General features: G+C 36.1%; 1 protein-coding gene across 2 annotated transcripts in view; it reads left to right on the top strand.

The window, feature by feature from the left end:
* CPA6 (carboxypeptidase A6) overlaps positions 1-19,504 on the top strand; it is a 360,254-nt gene that overhangs the window by 278,385 nt on the left and 62,365 nt on the right. For both annotated transcript variants that reach the window (XM_042973342.1, XM_007080679.3), the window contains exons 7-8: positions 11,869-11,979; positions 12,451-12,541. In XM_042973342.1, the coding sequence (XP_042829276.1) occupies positions 11,869-11,979; positions 12,451-12,541 (202 nt within the window). The remainder of the gene's footprint in view (positions 1-11,868; positions 11,980-12,450; positions 12,542-19,504) is intronic.

Here is a 19,504-nt window from a genome sequence, read left to right as displayed (position 1 = left end):
AGTAGGTAAAAAGTTGTGATATAGATTTCCATAATGCCACAGAGTTGGTTGTGGCCTTCTACTCTGTTGTTCCTGAGTAATTAAGTATAACTAACCATTGTTATTAGGCAACCTCATATAAAAGCTCTAGAAATGAAGCATAGTATTAAATGGAAAAAGTAGAGCAGACATGCACCTGATATTATAGTCTTCCTGGTGATGCAGAGCACTTCAAATATTTATATTTTACTTAGAAAATATAGATTTTTCAATCATTACTGGCCTGCTATATTAATCCCTGGGTAGTTCTGAGTATAAATTAAGCATAAAAGTAACTGGAATTTAAAGGATTAGCATATGATTTTCCAATTCTCCATCCTTCATTCACAGAACCTTTTTGCTCATTTTGCTTTCAAACTATTATTTAGTTACCATTTTGTATTTAATGAGCTTCTCACAGTGTGACATCAAATATCTATATAGATCAAGCTCCCTTTTTAAAATCTCCTTGAAAACTCCTCTAATTAATTTCCATCGTATTAAATTTTACATACTTTCTTTGTGTTAAAATGCACCTGTGTTGGTATTACAACTATTTCCATCCTAAATAGTTTTACTTCAGTCCAGATGAGGCTATTCTGCAGCTTGACTGGTAACTGTGCCCTTCCTTTGGCCTCAGCTGTAACATGACTTGTTATCCCAGTGTGCCCTTGTTGAATATAGTTATTATTCTTAGGTCCTCTGTAGTGATTCTAGAACAAAAACAAATGTAAAAAATGTAAAGGATATCTTTTTTAAAGCCAGTAACACCAATTCTAAAATTAAAAAAAACCTCTGACATTCCAAGTTGTCCTGGGGTAAGTCTAAGAAAGCAATATTCAATCAAATCCAAAAACTGAAAAGGAGGGAAACCCTTTAGCCCAACTTTGTCACACTATACAAAGACTTTAGTAGTTGTGAAATTTTTCTTCAAATTTAAGTTTATTTGATGAATTTGGTATATGACATGCATATATTTATGGGAAAACCAAAATAGTTTTGGCGAGTGGTGAATATGAAATCATTCTTTGTCACTTTTGAGAAATTCCCTAACCTAATACCAAACATATTTTCCCAGCAAAATAATATTCAAAACTTCTCTGTTTATTTTCAAATTAAAATCTATTTTGACAAAGTATTTTTAAATAAATTGATGAAGTGAGGTGAGTGTAGTACCTAAATACTGCCACACTGAGGCATGTGGTGCATTGTGACTGCCTTTCAGATCACAACTACTAGTCTTCCTCATCAGCAACAATAGTAGTCTAGAAATTAAACTTGCTTAGCCCAGATGGCACTTGATTAGTAGGCATCTCCTTTCCTGTGTGTATGGGTGGTATAAATTTATCGCCAAAAAGAGTCCCACATATTAAAAAGAGAGCACACCCCCTACTTTATGGTTATCATATGTTAGGATAATAGGAAATAGTCATATGGTCATCTTTTTTCTAGAAACTCCACCTAAACCATGAAAGAGAAATGATCTATGTCCTATTACTTAAAGCACTCAGGCAAGAAGGTCTCTCAATTGTCCTATTCAGGATTGAACAGCCATTACATTGTGATCATTCCCGCTTTGACCAGATGGAGAATAGCTGTAATTCTTAGAGAGTTATAAAAAATCACAAATATAGCATATGTAATACAATGACACTCAGAAGAAGAACACGCTCTGGCTAGTCTTGGAAATTAAATCCACTCCAGAATAGAATACTAGAAAACAGCTTTCTTATTTAATACGTAATTTGGATATGAAGAGCTTTAAAATGAGTCTATGTTAATGACCTCAAGTAAAATTTGACAATTATAAGAAAAAAATGACAAATTTAAAATGTTTTTAACACAATTCTCAGTGATTAAGAAAACAGGCAAATTTTTAGCAAGAATATAGATATAAACCATGTGGCAAATTTAATCTAATAAACACATATAGAATCCATTCCCAATAATTAGAGATTGCATATTCTTTTCAAGCCCAACTGAAACATTTACAAAAATTGACTATACACTAGGTCACAAAACAAGGTTCAAGAAATACTAAAGAGTCCATACATATAGACCATATTTTCTGACTGTAATGCAGTTGTTAGAAATTATGAAAATGGGATTTAAGGAAAACTCGCCTGTTTTAAAATTAAAAATGTGATTTAAATAAATGAAGGAAATTTTTCAATATTTACAACTAAATGGAAACAAAACTATTAAAACATATAGAATGTAACATAGTACTGAAGAGGAATTTGTAGTTTTAAATATATTACAAAAGGATAAGGTCTCCAAATTAATGAGCTAAGATTTCAACTCAGATTTGAAAAGGATAATGTGCAGAAACCAATGAAACAAAGCAAAGATACACTCCTCCCTGTGTGTCTTCTTTTAATATTTAATTTCTGCTTTAAGCCTAGATGGTTTTCTCCCATAATAATATAACTCTGATACCAAAACCAGACAAGGACAAAATAAGGAAGGAAGGAAATTATAGGTCTCAGGAATATAGATGTAAATATTAGCAACCTGAATCCAGCTAATATAATACATATCATAACCAAAGGAGCTTATCCCAGAAATATAAGGATAATTTAACAATAGAAAATTACTAATTAAAATTGATTATAACAACTATGGTTAATATAAGAAGAAAGATTACATGCAAAAATTCAACATTCATTAATGACAAAAAACAGCATAGAGCAGACATCTTTAATGTGCTCAACCTTAATTTCAAATCAGTGTGAAGGGAGAAGGGTCAAAAATAGCCAAGGAAATTTGAAGAATGTGAGGAGACATATCCTATCAGACCCTGATTCTATATCAACCATTGTGTGGTTTTGGTGAATGAATATAAACCAAAGTACATAGAGCAATTCCACGCACAAATGAAACCTGACATTTGACAGAGGTGGAACATGAACTCACTAGAGAAAAAGTGAACCATCCAAATGGGTACAGTGGCACAATTGGTCTTCCATAGCAGAAAACTAAATCCCAAACTCACATCCTATAAAAAATTATTTCTAGGAGGTTTAAGGCTTACATTTGAAAACAAACTTTAAAACAACTTTTTAAAGAAAATACAGGGTAACGTCTTTATGATCATAGGGCAGAGATGAGTTCTTAAAACTGTATACATATAATTGTGAAAGAAGTTTATGTACAACAAGGATATGATGAAAATAGGAACCAATAAGCTACAAGAAAGGAAGATGTTCATGATGCATTTTAACAAAAGGATTAATACCCAGAATGTGAGAATAAGAGTTTAATTTTTTTAATGGGCATAAATGAACAATTTATAGAATTGCATACGTGTGTGTGTGTGTGTACACACACAGTTCAATTTATTTAATGTGAAATGAGAGAAATGTGAAGTCAAAATTTCATGAACCCATTAGATTTTTTTTTTTAACTAAAAGGTTAATAATATCAAGGGTTGGTAAGGTTGTAGAGCAATGGGAACTCTCATTCATTGCACATGAGAGTATTTACTAACTTTGAAATAGCATTTAGTAAAACAGAAGGCATGTATAAATCCATGGCCCAGAAAATCTATTCCTAGATTTATCATAAACTCTCTAAGGGGTCTAACTATCAAGAAGGTCTAACCATTATAAATATGCCCCCAACTTGAAAGCACCCAAATAAATAAATCACAAACATAACTCACTGATAATCCAATAATAATAGGGGATGTTAAAACCCCCCACTTAAAGCAATGGACAGACCACCTAGGCAAAAAATCAGTAAGGAAAAAAAAAAAGCTTTGAATGACACACCAATCCAGATGGATTTACAAATATATTCAGAACATTTCATCCTAAAGCAGCAGAATACACATTCTTCTTGAGTGCATATGGAACATTCTCCAGAATAGATCACATACTGGGTCACAAATCAGCCCTCAACAGGTACAAAAAGACTGAGATCATACCATGTATATTTTCAGATCACAATGCCATGAAACTTGAAGTCAACCACGAGGAAAAGTGGAAAGCCCTCAAATATATGGAGGTCAACATCCTAGTAAAGAAGAATGAAAATTTTAAAAAAATACCTGGATGCAAATGAAGTGAAAACATGACAGCCCAAACCCTTTGGGATGCATCAAAGGCAGTCTAAGAGAGAAATATATTGTAATTCAGGCCTTTCTCAAGAAGCAAGAAAGGTCCCAAATACACAACCTAACTTTACACCCAAAGGAGCTAGAAAAGGAACAGCAAATAAAGCCTAAAGCCAGGAAAAGGGAAATAATAAAGATTAGAGCAGAAATAAATGATATAGAAACAAAAGAACAGTAGAACAGTCCAACAAAACTAAGAGCTGGTTTTTTGAAAGAATTAACAAAATTGATAAACCCCTAGCCAGACTTCTCAAGAAGAAAAGAGGAAGTACCCAAATAGATAAAATCACGAATGAAAGAGGAGAGATCACAACCAACATGACAGAAACACAAAGAGAATACTATGAAAAATTATATGCCAACAAACTGGACATTCTGGAAGAAATAGCATTCCTAGAAACTCACACACTACCAAAACTGAAACAGGAAAAAATATAAAATTTGAACAGACCCATAACCAGGAAAGAAGTTAAAACAGTAATCAAAACTCTTCCAACAGACAAGAGTCCTGGGCCAGATGCCTTCCCAGGAGAATTCTACCAGATACTTAAGAAGAGCTAATACCTATTCTTCTCAAACTGTTCCAAAAAATAGGGAAAACTTCCAAACTCATCATACAAAACTGGCATTACCTTGATTCTAAAACCAAAAACCCTGCTAAAAAGGAGAATTACAGGACAATATCCCTTATGAACATGGAAGCAAAAATTCTCAAGATACTAACAATTCAACACTATGTTAAAAGAGTTATTCACCATGATCAAGTGGGATTTATACCTGGACTGTAAGGATGGTTCAATATTCACAAATCAATCAATGCAGTATACCACATTAATAATAAAAAAAGAATCATATGATCCTGTCAATAGATGCAGAAAAACATTTGACACAGTATGGTACTGACACAAAAATAGACACTCAGATCAATGGAACAGAATAGACAACCCAGAAATGGACCCACAAAAGTATGGCCAACTAATCTTTGACAAAGCAAGAAAGACTATCCGATGGAATAAAAACAGTCTCTTCAGTAAATGGAGCTGGGAAAACTGGACAGAGACATGCAGAAAAATGAACCCGGACCACTTTCTTACACCATACACAAAAATAAAATAGATGAAAGACCTAAATGTAAGACAGGAAGCCATCAAAATCCTTGAGGAGAAAGCAGACAAAAACCTCTTTGGCCTTGGCCGCAGCAACTTCTTACTCAACATGTCTCCAGAGGCAAGGGAAGCAAAAGCAAAAATGAACTACTGGGACCTCATCAAAATAAAAATCTTGTGCACAACGAAGGAAACAGCAAAACTAAAAGGCAACTGACAGAATGGGAGAAGATATTTGCAAACAACATATTACATAAAGGGCTAGTATCCAAAATCTGTAGAGAACTTCTCAAACTCAACACCCAAAAAACAAATAATCCAGTGAAGAAATGGGCAAAAGACATAAGTAGACACTTCTCCAAAGAAGACATCCAGAGGGCCAACCGACACATGAAAAAATGCTCAACATCACTCATCATCCAGGAAATACAAATCAAAACCACAATGAGATACCACCTGACACCTGTCAGAATGGTTAACATTAACAACTCCGGCAACCACAGATGTTGGCAAGGATGCAGGGAAAGAGGATCTCATTTACACAGCTGGTGGGAATGCAAACTGGTGCAGCCACTCTGGAAAACAGTATGGAGGTTCCTCAAAAAATTAAAATTAGAACTATCCTATGACCCAGCAATTGCAGTACTAGGTATTTAACCAAGGGATACAGATGTGCTGTTTCAAAGGGACATTTGCACCCCAATGTTTATAGCAGTGCTATCAACAATAACCAAAGTATGGAAAGAGCTCAAATGTCCATTGATGGATAAATGGATAAAGAAATATATACACATACATATACACAAAGGAGTATTACTCGGCAATCAAAAAGAATGAAATCTTGCCATTTGCAACTACATGGAGGGAACTGGAGGGTATTATGCTAAGTGAAATTAGTCAGAGAAACACAAAAATCATATGACTTCACTCATATGAGGATTTTAAGAGACAAAACAGATGAACATAAGGGAAGGGAAACAAAAATAATATAAAAACAGGGAGGGGGACAAAACAGAAGAGACTCATAAATATGGAGAACAAACTGAGGGTTACGGGAGGGATTGTGGGAGGGAGGATGGGCTAAATGGGTAAGGGGCACTAAGGAATCTACTCCTGAAATCATTGTTGCACTATATGCTAACTAACTTGGATGTGCATTAAAAAAAATTTTTTTTTTAATTTGACAAACTACAGCATCCTTTCTTGATAAAAACCCTCAGCAAAGTAGAGATAAATGGAACATACCTCAATGTTATAAAGACCATATATGAAAGGCCCACAGCTAATATCATCCTCAACAGGGAAAAACTTAGAGCCTTTCCTCTATGGTAAGAAAAAGACAAGGATGTCCATTCTCACCATTACTGTCTAACATAGTATGAGAAGTCTTAACCTCAGCAATCAGACAACAAAAAGAAATAAAAGGAATCCAAATCTTCAAGGAAGAAGTCAAACTTTCACAGATGACATGATACTGTATGTAGAAAAGCCAAAAGACTCCACCAAAAAAATTCTAGAAGTAATACATGAATTCAGCAAAGCTACAGGATATGAGATCAACATGGATGTATCTGTTGCATTTCTATACATCAATAATGAAGCAGCAGAAAAAAAATCAGGGAATCAATCTCATTTTCAATTGCACCAAAAACAATAAGATACATGAACTATTGGGACTTCATCAAGATAAAAGGCCTCTGTAGAGCAAAGGAAACAATCAACAAAACTAAAAGCCTACAGAATGAGAGAAGATACTTACAAATAACATATCTGATAAAGGGTTAGTGTCCAAAATCTATGTAGAACTTAACACCCAAAAAACAACCCAGTTAAGAAAAACAAGAATAGACACTTTTCCAAAGAAGACATCCAGATGACTGACACGTGAAAAGATGTTCAACATCACTCATCATCAGGGAAAAATAAAACTACAATGAGGTATCACCTCAGCCATAGAATGGCTAAAATTAACAACACAGGAAACAACAAATGTTGATGCTGATATGCAGAGTAAGGGTAACTCTCTTTCTCTGCTGTTGGGGACACAAACAGGTAAAGCCACTCTGGAGAACAGTATGGAGGTTCCTGTAATCCAGCAATTGCGCTATTAGGTATTTACCCACAAGATACAATAATACAGATTCAAAGGGGTACATGTTCCCCAATGTTCAGCATTATCAACAGTAGCCAAATTATGGAGAGAGCCCAAATATCCACCAAGTGATGAATGGATAAAGAAGATGTGGTATATACAATGGAATATTACTCAGCCATCCAAAATAATGAAATCTTGCCTTTTGCAATGACATGGATGGAGCTAGAATGTGTTATGCTAAGCAAAATAAGTCAAGCAGAGAAAGACAAATACCATATGATTTTACTTATATGTGGAATTTAAGAAACAAAACAGATGAGCTTATGGGAAGGGGGTGCTAGAGAAGAGAGGGAAACTACAAGAGTCTCTTAATGTTAGAGAACTGAGGGTTGACGGAAGGAAGTGGGTGGGAGATGGGCTAGATGGGTGATGGGTACTAAGGAGGGCACTGGTGATGAGCGCTGGGTATTGTATATAAGTGATGAATCACTGAATTCTACTTCTGAAACCAATATTGCACTGTATGTTAACTGATGAAAATTTAAATTTAAAAAAAGGAAAATCCACACATGTCTAGGAGAAATGTGCAAGAATGTCCATTGCAATATTGTAACAAAGCAAGTTAATTCTCCATCAACAAAATGAGGAATCAATATATTGTGGATTTATCTATACTAGCATACCACTGTGCAGTTAAAATGAATAAATCAAGTGTCAAAAATGTTGGGGAGAAAAGTAGACTGTAGATTGATACATAATGATTTGCATGAAATTTCAAAGTATATACAATATTATATACTGTTCCTGAATATATATATATATATATATATATATATATATATATATATGTATATCTATAGATATACATGGCAAAACAGAAAATCATGTACAGGAATGATAACATAAAAATTAGAATAGTGATTACTTTGGTGGAGGAGGGGAAAATGGGATTAGGGTATGATAAAAAGGGAGCTTTAGTTTTTTCTGTAATATCTCAACTTCTTTTTAAAAGATTTAATAGGAGTGCCTGGGCAAGTCAGTTAAGCATCCACCTGTTGGTTTTGGCTCAGGTCCTGATCTCACAGTTTGTGGGATCAATCCCCCACATTGGGCTCATGCTGACAGCACGGAGCCTGCTTAGGATTCTCTCTCTCGCTCTCTCTCTCTGCCCCTCCCCCACTCGCATGCACACTGTCTCCCTCTCAAAACATATAAACTTTAAAAAAATAAAAAATAAAGATTAAATATGGCAAAATGTAGTTGGTCACATAGATGTAATATTCTCTGTTCTTTTTTTATTTGCTTAAAATGTAATTTTTAAGAAGGAAGTTAGTATTCTTTTAAATACAAAAGCACGATGGGCACTTGCATTCGAAGAGGAGAAGGCAGAATAAGATGAGAAAGTTACCGTTCAGGTCTCTACCATAGTCTGGTGCTGAGGTGCTAACATGATCCATGCTTGGAAAAAGTGAGACTTCCCACATTTGGACTGAGACAAATGAGCTACAGTCCCCAGTGCTAGACAGGGAGGGAGAGAAATTACCATGACTTTTTCCTACACCTTCTTTCTTGCCTTGTTGCCTCAGTTCTCTCTCCTTTCATCTCTTCTCTCTTCTTCACTAGTGTGGCACAGAAACCACACCTGCCTAACCTTATGGAAGGAATGTAGCTAACCATATAGCTCTGTCTCTGCCATCCCCAGCAGTAGACTTCTTCCAGGCATTGGGGAACTTCCATTAATTAGAGGAAATCAAAATTCTAGGATGTGAACAATCATATACCAGGAATTTTCCTCTGGTTTGAAGCATTAGACAGTTAATAGAAATTCAAGCATGTATAAAAGTTCTACCAAAGCTATGTGGCCAAAAAATTATAATTGAGCCTTAAAGGAGAAGAGAAAATTGTATTAGCACTTGTCAACTTGTGTTAAGCCCCTAAATATTTAAATTATATTCAATAAAAATGTTTAACTTTTATATTCTTTTTTTTAACTTGTTTTATTTTTTATTTTTTTAAATTTACATCCAAATTAGTTAGCATGTAGTGCAACAATGATTTCAGGAGTAGATTCCTTAGTGCCCCTTACCCATTTAGGCCATCCCCCCTCCCACAACCCCTCCCGTAACCCTCAGTTTGTTCTCCATATTTATGAGTCTCTTGTTTTGTCCCCCTCCCTGTTTTTATATTATTTTTGTTTCCCTTCCCTTATGTTCATCTGTTTTGTCTCTTAAAGTCCTCATATGAGTGAAGTCCTAGGATTTTTGTCTTTCTCTAATTTCACTCAGCATAATACCCTCTGGTTCCATCCACATAGTTGCAAATGGCAAGATTTCATTCTTTTTGATTGCCAAGTAATACTCCATTGTCTATATATACCACATCTTATTTATCCATTCACCAATCAATGGACATTTGGGCTCTTTCCATACTTTGGCTATTGTTGATAGCACTGCTATAAACATGGGGGTGCATGTGTCCCTTCGAAACAGCACACCTGTATCCCTTGGATAAATACCTAGTAGTGCAATTGCTGGGTCATAGGGTAGTTCTATTTTTAGTTTTTTGAGAAATCTCCACACTGTTTTCCAGAGGGGCTACACCAGTTTGCATTCCCATAACTCTTATATTCCTAATCATATCCCTATATTCATTATTTCTAATATAGTGATAGTTTCTAATATATTGGATTATTCTCTGAACAGTATTCTTATCATATAAATGCAGATGCTGTTTATGATGGGTTCAGAAATCCTAACTATATGTAAAAAAAAAAATTGAAGTTTTAAGTATTAAATTTTCTAAGGCAGTATATACATAATTTAAGAATTCTCTTATTTGAATTGTGTTTTTAATATGGTAAAAATTCAAACAATCCAAATAGATAAAATATTAAAGGTAATTCTCTTTCCCATGAGTCCCTTCCCCAGAGGCAGCCATTTTCAAATTTCCCGTTTCTCTGAGATACTCTATACATGGACAAATAGGCACCAAAAAGAATTGTTTTAAAAATATTTCAAAATGTCTGTATTCTTAGCACATTCGGTTTTTTTGTTTGAGGCCAAACCTGTAGTCCAGAATCTTCAGACTTGGGGCCAGACACAATATAAGTAAAACCCAATCATAAGAACAAGATTTCAAAACAGCCATGATAAGAATGATAGAGATGTTATAATGTTTATTAAACTTTTTATAGTGGGGCGCCTGGGTGGCTCACTCTGTTGAACATCTGACTTTGGCTCAGGTCATGATCTCATGGTTCATAGGCTCTGTGCTGACAACTCAGAGCCTACAGCCTGCTTCTGATTCTGTGTCTCCCTCCCTCTCTCTCTCTCTGTCCCCTTCCCCCCGCCCCACTCGGGCTCTGTCACTCTCTCAAATATAAACATTTAAAAAAAAGTTTTTTAAATCAGGAGAGAACAGTGTCAGTGTAATAAATTTGAAGACTTTAGTCTGGTCCCAGTTAGACATAAGCAATTAAGTGACATATATAAATAGCTTTTGTTATGAAATATCATGTAAGGACACCAAAATATTTGGGTAATTATTTTGTCCAAAATGGAATGTAATATTTAAAAAAAACTGATTATACAAAAACATATCTGAATAATTGCTTTCTTCATCAGCCTAAAATTTAGCCAGTTCTGAAATACTGTTAGAGGCTACCCAATTAATCTGTTTACCTACCTTTGCTAAAATGTATAAGTAACAAAAAGTTTGGGACAAAAATCTCAATAAAGAATATATGATGTGGGTGTGGGATGTGTTAAACAGGTGATGGGGATTAAGGAGGGCACTTGTTGTGATGAGTATCAGCCGCTGTATGAAAGTGTTGAATCATGGGGCACCTGGGTGGCTCAGTTGGTTAAGCATTGACTTTGGTGTAGGTCATGATCTCACTGTTCCCAAGTTTGAGCCTTGCATCAGGCTCTGTGCTGACAGCTCAGAGCCTAGAGCCTGTTTCAGATTCTGTGTCTCACTCTTTCTGCCCTTCCTCACTCTCTCTCTCTCTCTCTCTCTCAAAATTAAAAATTTTTTAAAAGTGTTGAATCACTGTATTGTACACCTAAAACTAATATCTCACTGTATGTTAACTAACTAGAATTTAAATAAAAACTTTTTAAAAATAACAAAATTTTTTAATTAGAAAAAAAAAAGTATATGATGTCACAGAGTATATACAGTTCAATTAGCTTGTTATTTTTTAAAAAAAATTTAATATTTATTTTTGAGAGAGACAGAGACAGAATGAGAGTGGGTTAGGGCAGAGAGGGAGGGAGACAAGGAATCCAAAGAAAGCTCCAGGTTCCGAGCTGTCAGCACAAAGCCTGACCCAGGGCTTGAACTCATGAGCTATGAGATCATGACCTGAGCTGAAGTCAGACACTCAACTGACTGAGCCACCCAGGCACCCCTAGCTCCTTACTTTTTAACCCAACATATTTGGTATTTCCCATGGGAGGATTTTCATATTTTTTTTTTTAAATCTGTATTTGAGATCAGTTTGTAAGAAAAATATCACCTTTGTCTTTTAGGCTCTTCTAACATATAGGAGTGACCCAATCATGAGAAAAATGTTGAATCATCTGTATTTCTATATCATGCCTGTATTTAACGTTGATGGATACCACTTTAGCTGGACCAGTGTAAGTCACTTTGCCTATCCAATTGAAAAGAGAAATGGAATAAATAGAAAACAGTCATAGAAGAGGAAGGAAGCTTGGTAGGCAGCCTAATGATTCCAGAACTACAAAAGGGACCTCCACTCTCTCTCCCATCATAGAAACAACCTTCTGTTTATATGTTTGTCTGTGCATAAGATTTCACGTAAGTAAAGATTTCTCCTTCCAAAGAAATTGTGAAAAATCACTAGACTAGTCCAGCTTATTCAGTTTTGCCTGTGAAGAAATAGGCCAAGAGAAGCTAACAAGTGTGTGACAGAAATTGGAGCATGAACCTGGGTCTCTGTTGCTAATTCAGTCCTCTTTCTTCTCCCTGGATTTGTCTGTTCCCAAGGAACTCTCCCTGCAGTGCTGTGATTCATTCACAGCTACTAAATGTATGTGGATAGCCTTTTAAGTATTCTTTTCTGCACCTGTTTTCTTAATTGCATCTAGGATCGATTTTGGAGAAAAACAAGGTCAAGGAACTCAAGGTTTCGCTGCCGTGGAGTTGATGCCAATCGTAACTGGAAAGTGAAATGGTGCGGTAAGTTGGAAACTAACTGGGATTCAGATCCAGAGGTTTCTACAGCTTTCACTCTCAAAAATGATGAGCCCATTAGGATTCCAGTGTAAGGCTAATGTTTTTCTTTATGTGAAAATCTAATAGAGAAAAACACAGATATACACATGGTAGCTATACTTTACAAAAGAAAATGAAAGTGATTTTTATGCAAATATCACAATTTAAATCTCTCCACCCAATCCTGAAAATTGAAACTTTAAACACAGATGTAAAAGCAGAAAACTGAGGAATATTTGACATTCAGAAACTAAAACAGAAACTGTGGTTTGTAATATAACTCTGGTTAAATGTTTTCATCCTTTCATTGAGAGAGTTACTCTGATCCTGCCTTCATCTGTCTATGACAATCAAAACTACCAATCCTTGTCTAGAATCTACCTATCATACATCGATTGATCACTCACATGGCAATTATATTTCTGCTACATTCCATGCTTCACTAATACGTTTCAAGAAAAGAGAGAATGTCATTTTAAGGAAGGAAACTTGGAAAATTCAGAAGCATGTAGGTACTACTAGAGAGGGGGAGAAGAGGGAGATAATTAGCCATAGCTAGTATAGAGGAGGCAAAACTTTACCTCTACTCACCTTGGGTTTCCAGCTGAAGCTGTTAAAAAGGCAGATTAGCAAGAGAAAAACAGTTTATTAACGTGTGCAGCGTATGTCACATGGGAAAAAACCTCATGAAAGGTAACTGGAAGTGGCAACTTAGAACTCCGGCTTATATAGCATCTTCAGTAAATTTGTAGAGATGACAGGACGAAGGAAGCCCTTGGGCTTTGCAAAAGCAGCAAGCTGTAGGAAGGTAAATTTATGGGAGGCAACTAACGGAGTAGGGTTTATTGGCAGATTCTTGTGGTGCTGTCTCTGGGATGATAAGAGTCTGTCTCCAATGAAAGGAGAATTCATATCCTCTCTTTAGGCAGAAAAGAGCAAGGTAGAGAGCTTTCTCTGCATTCGCTGCTGCTTAATTGCCTTTAGCTCAAAACAATTTGTATGTCAAAGAGGTGTACTTTGGGGTGTGACATTCTGGTTTCCTTCGCTAGGAGAGAGGGAACGGAAACGGAAACGTATTATCAAAAGGCAGTTGTAGGGGCATCTGACTGACTTAGTAAAGCACGTGACTCTTGATCTCAGGGTTGTAAGTTCGAACTCCAGGTTGGGCACGCAGCCTACTTTATTAAAAAAAAAAAAAAAGACAGTTGTAAAGAACTCTCCTTTCACAGAGTCCTTCCTTAGCTCCCTCAAATAATAGACCATTGTGTAACAGAAAGTATTCTGTTAGTCCCTTAGAAGTGAGGCCTGTCCCCCCAAATCACTCATTCTATGATGCCTTGGGTTCTGCATTAGATACCACTCCTCCCATCCTACTCACGTTAGACAGAGCAACTGGGCATGGTCTTAGACTCCTTCCACATATCCTCTCCAGGCAACCTCCCTTAATCAATTAAAATTGGCAATTAAGAGCATGACTCTAGAATATGATAGATATGGTTTGATTCTACCATTATTAACTCAATGATTAGGGTGATTTTTTTTACCCATCAATTTATAACAATAACACCTACCTCATAGCATTCTTACAGGAATTAAGGGAATTTACATATGTTTAATGCCTAATTCAGTCCTGGTTCCAAACAGAGATCTAATTATCAGTGACCTATCTCTTCTCCTCAAAACTGCAGAACAGTCTATTGACCTCTGAACCACAGGACCATTGTTTGTTAAAGTACTTCTCTCCTTCAGGAGGATTTTGCTATGAAGAGCCATAAGGTAACCTTAAAAGTGTTCCCACTTACGAGAGAAGAAAAAGCATCACATGAATACTATAAAATGGTATTATTGGTGGATGTTTCAGTGAAAAAATTTTTTCTTCAATCTGGACTGAGACAAAAAGCTCTTTCACATTAACTCCCTAAGACCACTATTTAAAACAAACAAACAAACAAACTCTTTTTCCCCCCTCTCTGATGTGACAGCTTTGCATGCTCATAACTGTGTCCTATTTCTTTTTTTTAAGTTTATGTATTTTGATAGAGAGCATGAGTGGGGGAGGGACAGAGAGAGGGGGCGGGAGAGAGAGAATCCCAAGCAGACTCTGTCCTGTCAGCACAAAACCCCACATGGGACCAGAACCCATAAGCCAAAATCAAGAGTCAGATGCTTAACCAACTGAGCCATTCAGGTGCCCCAAGTGTGTCCTATTTCATTAGTTGGCAGGTATCTACATACATATGTGTGTCGTACAAATAATGCCCACAGTCACCCCATCCGAGTGAGTGCACTAGATGGGTAGCTAAGCTCAGTTACACTAGCAGGCCAGCCAACTCTGCCTGTGTAAAGTTAGACTCTTGTTTATATCCAGTTACAAAAAACATTGTTCTTTTTCCTTTACTCAGCTTGTTTCCTTCATACATATGCCTTCATTGATTTCTTAGTTTTACCCACAGTCCTAACTAGAATTCCTTTGATTCTTCCCATTTTTGAATCATTATGATTCTTCCTGTGAATCCACACTCCAGATGTACAAGGGGATTATGTCAAATGTAAGTTGCAAAATGACATTGATAGATAGTTGTAAGTGATGTGGGAATGCAGACAGCCTGGCTGGGATCATCTCTTCCCCAAGGTGTCCCAAGGGAATTCAACTGATATGACAAGTGGGTAGATGTGACCTTCTTCCCTCACAGCATCAGAACCATTTCCCCACAGTGTTTTGCCTGGCCCAAGGAACAGTGAACCTCACTGAGGGAACCACTCTTAGGTCGAGAGTCTAGAAGTAAGTGAAGTCCCTAAATGAAGCTCCAAATAAACAATCACAGTATAAATGACATAAGAATGCCCAGGACTATTGAAAACACTACAGAGTCAACATTGAACTGACAAAAACAGCTGTTTCTTTCTCTTAAGCCCATGAGTCTCAAACTTAAAGAGTAGAACATGAAACTGCCTTTTACCATGAAAAATTTGTTGACTCCCATATGACAGTGTTACACTTCAGTGCATTTAATGTAGAGTAGACAGACAGCTGAGAGCATCCACATGGAAACAGGTACATCTTTTCAATACCTCATAGCTCTCCCTTCAGGCCATGAAATGAATATCATTGCTCTAAAAGTGGATCCAGCAAAAGGATTCAATTAGTCAGAATAGTGGTAGGAACCAAGAATAAATACATAAATTTTATTCATTCATTTGCCAAAGTTAATTGAGCACATACTCTCTACTGGGCATTGTGGGTTTTTTTTTCCTTCCTCTATCCACTCCTTATAGAGAATGTTGTGAGCACTACTTCCAAACTGGAATAAATCCAGAAGAGAGGTAAAGAGTTTGGATGACATCCATACCTAAGCTTTTTCCCTGAGTAATTCAAGTGTTGCCTAAACATAAATTGCTATTAGGATAACCTACAGAATGGGAGAATGTATTTGCAAATGATATATCTAATAAGAACCTTTTATTTAGAATATTAAAATAACTCTTACAACTCAAAAATAAACAACTCGGTTTTAAATGCACAGATGATTTGAACAGACATTTCTTTAAAGAAGATATAAAAATGGGAAAAAGCACATAAAAAGATGCTCAACATCATTAGCCATCAGGAAAATGCACTTCAAGGTACCACGTCACACCCACTACAATGGCTATAATAAAAAAGATGGGCAATAACAAATGTTGGTAAGGGTATGGAAAATTTGGAATTCTAATACTTGCTGGTAGGCTTGTAAAATTATGTGGCCATTATGGAAAACTGCTTAAAATCAGTCACATTTTAAATACAGAGTTACCCCATGACCTAGCAATTCTGCTTCTACATATATATCTAAAAGAAGTGAAAACATTCATCCATACAATGATGTGTACACAAATGTTTATAACAGCACTATTTATAATAGCCAAAAAGTGGGAACAGCTCAAATGTCTATCAAGCAATGAATAGTTAAGAATGGTATATCCATATAATGGAATATGATTTGGCCATAAAAAGAATAAGTACTGAAACATGCTGCAACATGGATAAAACTTAAAACATTGTAAGTGAAGTAACCCATTCACAAATAATATTATAGATTTTCTTTACATAAAATGTCTAGAATAAGTAAATCCATAACGACAAAGAGTAGATTAGTCGTTGCCAAGGGCTAGGGAGAGAGGGGAATGAAAAGTGACTGCTGGGGCACCTGGGTGGCTCAGTTGATTGAGCGTCCAACTCTTGATTTTGTCTCGGGTCATGATCCCAGGGTCGTGGGATCAAGCCCTGCATCAGGGCTTTGCATGTAGCCTGCTTGGCATTCTCTCTCTCTCCCTCTGCCCCTTTCCTGCTCACACATACATGCTCTTTCTCTCTAAAAATTAAAAAAATAATAATAATAAATTAAAAGACCAAGTGAGATTTATCCCAATAATGCAAGATTGGCTCAGAATTAGGGAATCTATTAATATGTCAGTATGCTTAGTTGTGTTTCTTATAAAGAAAGTTAAGGGTATAGAATCCTAGAGATTTAGAAATTTAGATCATATGGGGTTTGCTCACTGGTTTTTAATATAATTGTTATTATTTATATCTATTATGCCTAACATTTATTAATGATTCACTATGAGCCAAGCATGTGCTAAGTGCTCAAGATTATTCTTTCATTGGTAGATGCTATTATTATCCCTATTTAACTGATGAAGAAACTAAAGTTCTAAGAAATTGGGAAACTCACTTCAGATTATACACACGTTGAGCCACAGTGAGAAGCCAAGTCTGACTGACTCCAGTAACCCCTGTTTTAAGCCATTACATCTGACCTTTTAGGGATCAGCTTGTCGTGAATGGTCATTTCACTTTGTTGAAAAGTTAAACAATGTGTGGTTGCAAAGAATAGTTTAGGTATCAAAATAATAATAAGACTGGGACTATTTTAACCACAATTATGCAACAGAGACAACAGGGAAATTGGGAATATATGGTAAGAGAGGAGAAGAAGCTTCCCAGGTGCTATTTTTGATGTTGGGCCACTTCATACCATGCAGGTAGTTTGACTTTACATGTGATATCGAGTATATGATTATGAATTCTCCAGGAAGACATTTTCCTCCAGGTAGAACTTGGTATCTTCCCATGGAGGCAGACTTTTTTTTGCAACTTTCATTGAAAGTGTTACCCTTTGAAGGTCCCAGGTGAATGCCTGGGCCTTATTCCCCTTTCCTGCATATTAAAGATCCAAATCCTGATCCCCCGCCTCTACCACATGAATGAAACAAGACTCTGAGCCAACAGATACCCCAAGAACAGCTGCAGCTTTTGCTTCAGCTCTCGTCATTCCAGCCCCCTCTTCATGTTTGTTCCCTTGGGAGTATTTTTCAGAACTCTCATGTGTATTTAAATTGATTGATTGAACATTCAGAGGGGTTTCTTAGCAGGAGCTTTTATCACAGTGTCTGTCACAATTCTGTCATATTGCCAGAAAACCCAACTATCATTTTAGACGTTAACACAGTTGGAGATAGTTTAGGCCTCAATTCTTGATGACGGTTTTAAGACCTTCTATCATTACTCTGATTCTCTGCAACAATCCTACCTGTACCTGCTCATATAGAACCAACCACACTACCAGGCAACTTACTTTCTTATTTGCTGACTCCTACAAGTAATCATACCACAAAAGCAGTACTATCACAGTTTCAAAATGAAAGTTTCAAAATAAAGTATGTAGCTTTAAGGTATTACTACCTCTTTTCCCAGATGTTCTTGTTTAAATACTTTCTGTAATAGTTCTTCTGATATTTAGGGAGGGCTGACAATGAATGCTAAAATGTGGGAAGAACTCTTTCTTACTGAATTTTCTGGTTTGGTTTTGTTTTTATTTTTCCTCTCAAATGTCATCACTTTGGTGAACTTGCTTTTGAGGGGAGTGTAGTTGACGTGAAATATTAGTTTCATGTGTACAATATGGTGATTCAACATTTATATACATTACAAAGTGATCACCATAAGTCTGGCTACCATTGGTCACCATACAAAGTTGTTACAGCATTATTGACTATATGCCCTATGCTGTACATTACAACCTCATGACTTATTTATTTTATACATGGAAGTTGGTACCTCTTAATTCCCTTCACCTTTTTCATCCATTTCCCCCAGCCCCACCCCCTCCCCTCTGCCAGCAACCAGATTGTTCTCTATATCTATGAGTCTGTTTCTGCTTTGTTTTGTTTGTTCATTTGTTTTGTTTTCTATATTCCAAATAGAAGTGAAGTCACACAGTATTTGTCTTCCCCTAACTTACTTCACTTAGCATAATACTCTCTAGCTCCATCCATGCTCTTACAAATGGCAAGGTTTCATTCTTGTTTATGGCTGAGTAATAATTCATTATATATATGAATATACATACCACATCTTTATCCGTTCATCTATCAATGGATATTTTGATTATTTCTGTACCTTACCTGTTGTAAATAATGCTACAGTGAACATAGTGGTGCATATATATATTCAAATTAGTGTTTTCATTTTCTTCAGATAAATTCCCAAAATCAGAATTGCTGGATAACTATGGTACTTCTGTTTTTAATTTTTTGAGGACCCCCATACTCTTTTCCATAGTGGCTATACCAATTTGCTTTCCCATCAGAGAGCACAAGGGTTCCATTTTTTTCTCTACATTCTGGCCAACACTTATTATTTCCTATCTTTTTGACAATATCCATTCTGACTGATGTGAGGTGTTATATTACAGCTTTGATTTGTATTTCCCTCATGATTAAATGATGTTGAGTCACTTGTCATGTGCCTTTTGGCCGTCTGTGTGTCTTCTTTGGATAAATGTCTATTCAGGTCCTCTGCCCATGTTTTTAATCAGATTTTTCTGGTACTGAGTTATGTCAGTTCTTTGTATATTTAGATATTAGCCTCTTCACAGATATATC

The sequence above is a fragment of the Panthera tigris genome, chromosome F2, assembly GCF_018350195.1.
Source record: "Panthera tigris isolate Pti1 chromosome F2, P.tigris_Pti1_mat1.1, whole genome shotgun sequence".
NCBI lineage: Eukaryota > Metazoa > Chordata > Mammalia > Carnivora > Felidae > Panthera > Panthera tigris.
The sequence above is the reverse complement of the archived record's forward strand: the minus strand, read 5'-3'. Positions and strand labels throughout refer to the sequence as shown.